At 37.8% G+C, this 9,100-nt stretch overlaps 5 protein-coding genes across 5 annotated transcripts; all 5 read left to right on the forward strand.

Moving 5' to 3' along the window:
- Nucleotides 1-109: 109 nt before the first annotated feature.
- TM35_000083240 (tetratricopeptidedomain 4) lies at nucleotides 110-1,282 on the forward strand (the record flags this gene model as incomplete). The annotated part of the gene is made up of 1 exon (XM_029024189.1): nucleotides 110-1,282. One exon carries the CDS (start codon nucleotides 110-112, stop codon nucleotides 1,280-1,282), a length of 1,173 nt encoding a protein of 390 aa, XP_028884592.1.
- A 631-nt stretch (nucleotides 1,283-1,913) lies between these two features.
- Nucleotides 1,914-3,896, forward strand: TM35_000083250 (proton-dependent oligopeptide transporter, POT family; the record flags this gene model as incomplete). Its single annotated transcript, XM_029024190.1, has 1 exon — nucleotides 1,914-3,896. One exon carries the CDS (start codon nucleotides 1,914-1,916, stop codon nucleotides 3,894-3,896), a length of 1,983 nt encoding a protein of 660 aa, XP_028884593.1.
- A 494-nt stretch (nucleotides 3,897-4,390) lies between these two features.
- Nucleotides 4,391-4,981, forward strand: TM35_000083260 (putative 60S ribosomal protein L6; the record flags this gene model as incomplete). Its single annotated transcript, XM_029024191.1, has 1 exon — nucleotides 4,391-4,981. The coding sequence occupies one exon, from the start codon at nucleotides 4,391-4,393 to the stop codon at nucleotides 4,979-4,981; it is 591 nt and encodes a 196-aa protein (XP_028884594.1).
- A 350-nt stretch (nucleotides 4,982-5,331) lies between these two features.
- On the forward strand, nucleotides 5,332-6,993 carry TM35_000083270 (uncharacterized protein; the record flags this gene model as incomplete). Its single annotated transcript, XM_029024192.1, has 1 exon — nucleotides 5,332-6,993. One exon carries the CDS (start codon nucleotides 5,332-5,334, stop codon nucleotides 6,991-6,993), a length of 1,662 nt encoding a protein of 553 aa, XP_028884595.1.
- A 412-nt stretch (nucleotides 6,994-7,405) lies between these two features.
- TM35_000083280 (uncharacterized protein) lies at nucleotides 7,406-8,608 on the forward strand (the record flags this gene model as incomplete). Its single annotated transcript, XM_029024193.1, has 1 exon — nucleotides 7,406-8,608. One exon carries the CDS (start codon nucleotides 7,406-7,408, stop codon nucleotides 8,606-8,608), a length of 1,203 nt encoding a protein of 400 aa, XP_028884596.1.
- Between the last annotated feature and the right edge of the window lie 492 nt (nucleotides 8,609-9,100).

The raw sequence follows: 9,100 nt of genomic DNA on the forward strand, positions 1-9,100 counted from the left end.
TTTTTTTTTTTCATTCTTTCTATACATTATTATTAATATTATTTATAATAATTTCTATTATAATTTGTTAGAAAGAGAGAGAGAGAGAGAAAGAAAGAGAAAGAAAGAGATGAATCTGGAGGCATTAGTACCGGCTGGCCGCACACTAACAGAGGAACAACAACAACACGTGCGAGATCTGCAGGACGAGATTGATGAAATATGGAGTCGCCGTGGGGATTACAAAATTGACGACTCCGCATGGGAACACATGCCACTTTTTATGGAAAACATCACTGAAGAAGATCTTCAAAAAAACGCCGATTGTGCCGCGCTCGCCAGCATTGCCTACGATGCCGTTCCCCCAGAGGAAATCGCAGAGAATAGAAAACAACACGGCAATAGAGCCATACAACTCGCATTGGATCCAGCACAGGTCAATAAGGAAAATCTCGCCCGTGCCGCTGCCCATTGCTATACAGAAGGATTAAACGCTAAATGTGCAGATCCCGTATTGAATGCACAACTCTACGCAAATAGAAGTCTCGCACAATATATTATACAAAACTACGGACATGGTCTGGAAGATGCACAGCGGGCTATTATTCTTAATCCAAACTACAGTAAAGCTTACTACCGCGCCGCACGTTGTGCAGAACGAGTAAAGAAGTATGAACTGGCTCTTGATCTTATTTCAAAAGGTTGTCAAACAATTCCTCCACCAGCAGAGGAAGCTTTAAAGGAGTTTGCACAACTGGAAAGGGTTTGTCGTGAATCATTAGAAAATGCACATGTAAAAGAAAAAAAGAAGAGTCTTCGTACACGTGTTCAGGCAGCAGAGACATCTAATGTTTTGCGTACCATTACCTCTAGAGGTATTAAACTCTCACCTCATCCTGAAGTAAGTAGTGAACAGATGGGTGTGTATGGTCAACATAAACCTTATTTTGACACGGAAGGTTTATTACATGTTCCCATTCTTTTTATGTATGATGAATATCAGCAGACGGATTTTATGCAAGATGTCGCATGTGATGTTAGTGCTGCTGACCTTGTTGAGGAATTAATGCCTTTTCCATGGGATGATAAAGGTCGTTACAGTCAGATAAATGATATTGTGGTTATTTTTAAAATTGATGATGGTGTTAAGATGCCAGAATACTATGAAGTGGATCTCTCATGGCCTCTCATGGAAGTATTTCGTTTAGACTCATACAAAATGCCCATGTTACTTCCAGTACTGCATATTCTTTGCAAAGACTCAGAGTTACTGCAGGAATGGAATGTTCAAAAGGCACATTGAGTGAAGAGAAGAGAGAGAAGAAGTGAAATCCCACAAGCTTAAACAGACGAGTAAAACTGTGAAGGTACAGTCCCAGAAAAAAAAAAAAAAAGGGGGGAAAAGAAAGAAAACAAAAAACAAAAACAAAGACCTTCGAGAGAATAAGTAAGGAAAAAAAAAAGAATAGACAAAAAAGAAGAAAAGAAAGAAAACCCCCTCAAACAAGCAAACAAACAAAGAAAATACCAACTTGAATACATGACATTAATTAAAAATAAAATGATATCTCTTCATAAGTTTAACATCAGTTGCTGTTTTTTTTTTATTTTCCTTTTTTTCTTTTTTTTCTTTTTTTTATTGTGCTTGGTACTCTTGATCACTCACACTAAAAGACGGAAGAAAGTAAATCCCACAATAGCAAGAAGGAGAAGAAAAAAAAAAAAACATATTAACGCAGGAATAAAAGAAACAACAACCGCAAAAATAAAAAAAAAAAACATAACTATACAAACAAGGGAAAAAGAATAAAACAGTACAAGTTATTACTTTTTTCATTACTACATTTCTTCTGACAAGATTAACGATACCTTTTTTTTTATTACTTGTCATTATCATCATCATTATCATTATAATATAATCATTACCGTTAATTATGTTGCTTGGGTTTCCATTTGATGTGTGGGTTGTGATGGCTGTAGAATTTACAGAGCGTTTAGCGTACTACGGCACATCTTTTATGCTAATGACGTATTGTACCAGTATGCTGCGCTGGTCCCCCAGTGTTGGGAATGCGGTAGTGAATGGCCTTTATACTCTTACCCCAGTAGCCGCCTGTATTTCTTCTGGATTGGCAGATGGAAGATGGGGACGCAGATATTCATTAGTTGTATTTCTTTCCATTTATGCGGTAGGACTTTCACTTCTTGCCCTTTCATCGTTTCCATTTATGTATGGAGATTTTCCACTTTTTCCATCTGTAGAAAGTATTTTCTTTTTTTTATTGGGTTTATTATTATTTTCCTCCGGTTATGGTGGGATGAAGGTGTGTACAAATCCAATCATGGCGGATAGTGTAGCGGAATTATATAAAGATAATGAGGGAAAATGTGCGGAAATGCTTTCACGACTTTTTCGATGGATCTATTCTGTTACAAATTGTGGTTCACTTGTTGGTATCTTTGTTCCTCCATTACTTCGTGGTCTTGAAAAACGAAAAACTTCTATTGGTTCTATTACATATACGACAGGTTATTATTATGGATTTTTACTTTCAGCAGCTTCTTGTATATTAGGACTAATTTTAATGATAATTATGTATCGAATATTTAAAACAAGTAAACAGGTTCCTTCCTTTTTACTTGGACGTATTTTATTAAGATCTATTCGTATACGTTGGTATTTTGCTACTGGATATATTCAAGATGATGTCTTTTTGCGTGTTCATAAATGGGATTTGCTAGATTACGCTGCTTATCCTCTTAATAGAGAAGTTTCTTCTTCTTCTTCTTTAGGTCATGGTACTACTTCTTCTTCATCTGAAGCTATGCGTCCTATATTTAAAGATGGCACAGGTTTATCAGAAACTTTATGGAAACCAACAGAAGAAGAAAAAAATGAAAGTAGTATAAAACATAAAAATGTAGTACCAGATAATAATAAAAAACAAGAAGAATCAAAAAATGGTTTTAATAATTCTCCTGATGTTCATGATTCTACATTAAATCCTATTGGAGAAAATTTTTCAGAACCACTTAGTTTAAGTATTGTTGAAGATGCAAAAAAAGTTGTTGCTGTATGTCGTGCTTTTATTGCTTTACCTGTATATTGGTTAATTACGAATCAATTTAGTTCAAATTTAATTCTACAAGCTGCAGCATTAAATCTTCCACATTATATCCCTCCAGAAGTATTTAATAATGTAAGCGTTTTTGCTCTTCTTATCTCTTTATTGCTATTGGATCGTATTATATTTCCTTATATGTATCATGGGCGTTCCCCACCGATGCGGGGACGTGCCGTATGTGGATTTTTAATAATGATTATTTCTATGATATGGTGCGGTTTTGTTCAAATAGGTATAGATAATCGGGGAACATACAATGATGAGGGTCAATATACATTATATACTGGTATGGAAAAACTTCCAGCTGGATGGTTGTTACCACCATACATTATGCAAGGTATAGCAAGTGCATTAGTTGATACAACTGTTATGGAAGTAGCTTATGTTTACGCTCCAGAATCCATGAAAGGAGCAGTGATGGCACTTTATCTTGTAGCATCTAGTTTAAGTGGATTACTTGGACTTATTTTGTCTCCTGTAATGAAACCGCAAAATATTATGGTTGTCATCTTTGCTCTTTGCGTTGCACTTCTTATCGTTACAATTCTCTTTTATTTATTAAATGGCCCTGAAACAACCGCAAGAGTTGATGTGATAATAGAAATTAACAATCAAGATTCTGGCATAGAGAAAAAACCAGATACATCTTCTGGACGTGAGAAGGAGTACCTTCTTCACAGAGGTGATTATGCTAAAGGTAGTACCTCTTTAGAATATGGTGGTGTTCCTCAAAATAACAACGAGTTGCTGCGACGAGAGGCTGCAGATATTGATATTATTGGTACTTCATAAAGTAAAGAAACATAAATAAAAATTGTTGAAAACTGTTGTTGTATTTATTTATTATTTATTCCCTCTCTTTTTCCTTTTTGTTTTCCTTTTTTCTTTTTTTCTTCTGAGTTGTGAGTTGTTTGTGTATTTCCGTATATGAAGGTAAAATATTTCTACTGGGTTTAGTGACGAGAGGAACATCTTCATGAGGTAAAATAGGAGAAAAAGGGTTAAGCGATGCCTAACTTTTTTTTCTTTTTTTTCTAATTATTTATATTAATAATATTACATATGATACTAATAGCGTTTTTTTGTGTTTCTTCTTCTACTTCTTTATGTTTCTAACTTTTTGAGGGACTCCTTTTCTTTTTTTCTTCCTCCTCCTCCTCTCTCTTCTTCCCTCTGTTCTGTACCATTGATGTTCTTTATTTTTCCCTCCTTCTCTCTTCTTGTTTCTTTCTTTTTCTTTTTTTCCCCACTTTCTACAGATCGTAAGCTCGCCAGCAACCACCACGATGCCCGCTGTCGCCAAGAAGAGCGCTAAGAAGGCCCCCAAGAAGGTCGCTAAGAAGATCAGCCGCAAGAGCCCCGAGTACAGCACGCTCCGCAAGAGCTGCTCTCCCGGCACAATTGCGATCATTCTCGCAGGCCGCTTCCGTGGCCGCCGCGCGGTGATTCTCAAGCAGTTGCCCGGCAACGGCCCACTGGTCATCTCGGGCCCGATGAAGTACAGCGGAGTGCCGATTCGCCGCATTGACTCCCGCTACATCATCGCCACCTCCACAAAGGTCGACATTAAGAACGTGGACACCAGCGCCATCACCGCTGAACTCTTCAAGCGCCCCAAGCAGGAGAAGCGAGTGAAGTCGGAGGGCGAGTTCATGGGTGATAAGGCCAAGAAGGCAGCGGAGCAGAAGGCCAAGAAGACCGCAAAGGCAGCAGCGAAGGGTGCCGTCAGTGATGCCCGCGCACAGCTGCAGAAGAAGGTGGATGCTGCTCTCATTGAGGCGATCAAGAAGGATCCTCTTGGTAAAGAAAAGGCCGGATATCTTCACTCCGTCTTCACCATCATGCCAGGTGATGTGCCACACCGTATGAACTGGTAGAGAAATGTTGAATTGAGCTTTGATCCACATTTTATTTACTTTTGTGTTTTCTTTTATTTCACTTCTCTTGTCCTTGTTTTTTTTTTTTTCTGCTCTGTGTTGCCTTGAAGGTGGGGGTAGTGAGACTACCAAATTGTCTCCACGATCCCACCGGGGGCAATTCTTCAAATATACAGATAATGATGATTGTAAGGTGTAATGTGTAAGCTCTTCTTTTTTTTTTTCTTTTCTTTTTTTTTTCTTTTTTTTTTTATTATTATTTCTCGTTACACAGGTTGCGTCACTCCTGTTAACTACATAGATAACACCACCAAAGAGAAGGTGGAGAAATAAGAAAAAAAAAAAAAAAGATGGCCAGTAGTGACAGTGATAGTGACTCTTATGATCCTGCAGAGGTTTGTAGAACAAAGAAAGAAGTAAAGTTAGAAGATGGTCTACGCAAGACAGTTCCTGTGTTTATGAAAAGCAGTAGTGATATCGCTTCATCAGCCCCTCTTCAGACATCTACTGAAAAGATAGATTTGGTACTGGGAGCAACAACAAAAACAACAACAACAGCAACAACATCAAGAATAAAAGTAAATTCTGATAGAAGAGAGATTGGGGCATCTTTTGCTAATACAGATCATGTTCTTCGTGGGGTAACTGGTCGTGTTCGTTCTATTTGTTATAGTTCAACAGGATCTACACTTTGTGCTGGAGGTGAGGGTGGAATGGTTTGTATGTGGGACTTTAAAGTTCCTTTAGATAGTCGATCTGTGAAACCGACACGTATTCTTACACCATTTCCAAATCGTATTTCTGGTTTTCAACCAGTTATCTCTGTAAATGCAGCCTGTGATGGATCATATTATGTGGCTTGTCAAGATGGTGATTGTCCTGTTTTAATTGCATCTAGTGGTAAACAATTAGGATATTGTGCTATGGGAGAACGTGGTATTGTAGATGTAGTTCAATGTAAAGGACATCGAGCCCCTGTGACATGTTCAGCACCATCCCCTTCTGTTATTTCACGTTTTTTTACTGGATCACAAGATAGTACAGCTCGTATATGGGATTCCGGATCATTTGAAAGACGTTCTGTATATGCGGTTAAACATGGTTCAGGTCAACTGTTGGAAAATGTAGTAGTAGAGTCGATTATACCTATTCAAAGTATTGGTAGTGATAAATCGTCTGTATTTGCTACTGGTGGAGTGGACGGTCTTGTTCTATTATGGGATTCACGTCAAAAGTATCGACCTGGTGGTGCACTTGCTGTATTGGATATGTATAGTAAGACTCCTGCTACTGGTGGTGGTCCTTTATCATCATCACGATCTATGCCGATAGATGATGGTCCATTTTTTGAAGAAAAACACGTGGGTGGAATGGTAGAGCCGGACTCTTCACGTCCATTCCTTTGTATACGATGTGGATCTGTAGTACGAGTGATAGATCTGCGAAAAATTGGGAAAAGTGGCGTTGTTGAAGATGTTTCTCCTCCTCTCACTTCTCTCTCATTTGTCACTGATACAACTCCACTGGTTTCATGTACGAGTGCCCTATACTCGCAGGATAAACCATCTTTCTTGACTTGCACAAGTCGTGCGGGTTATCAGCATGTTGCGGGTGGCCACGTGGTACAGTTTACATACATGGATGGTACCTTTCAACCATCTATGGTATGGCGACCCTCTTCAAGTCATGATAATAATAGTAGTGGTAATGGTATCGCTAATAATAATAATAATAATAATAATAATAATAATAATAATAATGATGGAGATGATGTCCTCACAGTTGCGGTGGATGTAGTGGGTGGACAGTTGTTTGCTGGACGGCAGTGTGGTGATATTGTGGCACGTGTAAAGCGGCGGGCAGCGGGTGAAGACGGTGAATATACAACAGGAACACCAACGGTGCGGTCATGGCTGGCAACAAGACCGGAGCGTGAAATACGTGTAGTTGGGAAGAAATCAACGAGAGAAGACGCATTTGATCAGGACAATATGGATGATTTGGATTTTTAATTCAAAATTCTCTTCTATTGCAGTAAGTGTTTCATTCTTTAATTTTCTTTTTTTTTTCCTTTTTGAGTTATATCTGTGTTTGCGTTTGTAGATGTATTTTAAATTCTCAAAATGCTTTTTTTTTCTTTTTTTTTTTCCTGTTCCTCTTTTGTGTTTCTATACTATCCACACTCAAAAAAAAAGAAAAAAAGATAAATAACGACATTGTTCGTTTTTTTTATTCTTTATCACCGTCCTTCTTGACGACCTTACCACAAGACTTCTCTGTGGTAAATAGATTTAGATTAGGTGTTGATAACTTGAGATCAACGACAGTACAAGAAATAAGAGCAAAAAAAAAAGGGAAAAAGAAAAAGAAGGATATACTAATTCTGTGGCAGTAATCCTTTTTTTTTTTATTTATTTATTTAACATGACAACTGTTTGTAATGGTGCTCCCATTAGTACTACATGTAGTAGCCAAAAAAACGATGATGATGAAACCAACAAAAAGAATGGTAATAGTGGCTCCATTATTCCTTCACGTACTTCAGAGACTGTGTTTGATCCTCCACCAGTGTATGATGATATTTGTCGTTTTATCGCCGAGTACGCTGGTCGACTTCCACGGGATGTTTTTACAGGTACGGCACCGTATGAATACACTGGCTGCGACTATGCACTTATTCTCTACGCTATTCTTCCCAGCCGATGTATTGATCTCTCTCGACTGTGTTGGTCCACAACGCCTCTTCCATCACAGTTGGAGGCTAATTTGGTAGTCTTTTGTGAAGGAGCTCGTCGATTAGAGTTGTGTGATGCCCCTTCATCTTCATTACATCCACAACATCTTCGCTCTACACCGGCTTGTATAGTTCATCATATTAAAGTCCAACATTGGTTGTATGTGTTATCGCAGAGATTCCGACCAGAGGGAAGTTTTGACCCAGTAACACTACGGATGGAATTACGTCATATTCAACTCGGTGAACCACGGTTAACAGGAACCACAATTATACCTACATCTACATCTACAACATCATCATTATCATCATTAACAATGGCAGGAAGAGTAGTAGGGGCTACTGGATCCTCTTTATCACTTGAAGGAGTAAAAATGAATGAGATGGATAGAGAAGAGGCATTTTGTTTTCCCTCACTTCACTGCAACGCGCTATGGAAGGTGGCAGCGGTTAATTGTAAGCGAACTTCCACTGAATCCACACAAACTACAAGAAAACGGGCAGCTGGTGAGGCAGAAGTACAACAAAACTCTACAAAAAGTTATTCACGACCATGGCGTTCAGCTCCATCAGGAACAACGACAGCAGGGGCAGTAGTAAACTCTAATACTACCACTACCAATAAGATTTCAAGTCGTCAACCCTTACAGAAACAACAAACAGCAGTACAAACCTCTTCTACTACTGGCGAAGTATCATCAAATGCTACAAAGTCTATATCACAATTGCCATTAAAAAGTATTGCTGAACAGTGGAGTGAATATGAAGAACGGCGGTTACATCTCAAAGAGACTTTAGAACTTGCCCGAAATACCACTCAGTCTATGCTTTTTACTAATGGTGCTATTGACTTTGATAATATCCTTTCTATTCTTCATCAGAAGCAGCTATGATTACCTATATTTATACTGATGGCACAGTGAAGGAGTTGCTTATATGCTGTTTTTCTTTTTTGTGTATTTTATATTTTCCTGATTACTCGCCTATGGAAGACGTTTTCTTCTTTTACATATATTTAGATATCTTTACTTTTCCTCCTTTCAGTTTCAGATAAAGGAGGTATTTTATATATAAAAAAATAGACACATACATACACTTTTATAATAGATAGGTTTACAAGCACTCATGAGTGTAATTCCTTTGTCTTTTCTTTTTTTTGTTTCTTGTTTTAAAATTTTCATCTCTTTTATTATTTATCTATACAGTTGTACATTACTACCGTTTCTTTCTTATTTTTTCCCATTATGTTTCTTTTCTTGTCATTATCCCAGTAACTTCTATGTCACATTAGCTAGAAGGAAATATCGAAAAAAAAAAAAATAAATGAATGAATCAAAAAAAAAAAAAAAAAAAAGAGAAGACATTAAAAAGGGAATATGCGACGA

Source organism: Trypanosoma theileri (assembly GCF_002087225.1).
Source record: "Trypanosoma theileri isolate Edinburgh chromosome Unknown TM35_Tth_8_V1, whole genome shotgun sequence".
NCBI lineage: Eukaryota > Euglenozoa > Kinetoplastea > Trypanosomatida > Trypanosomatidae > Trypanosoma > Trypanosoma theileri.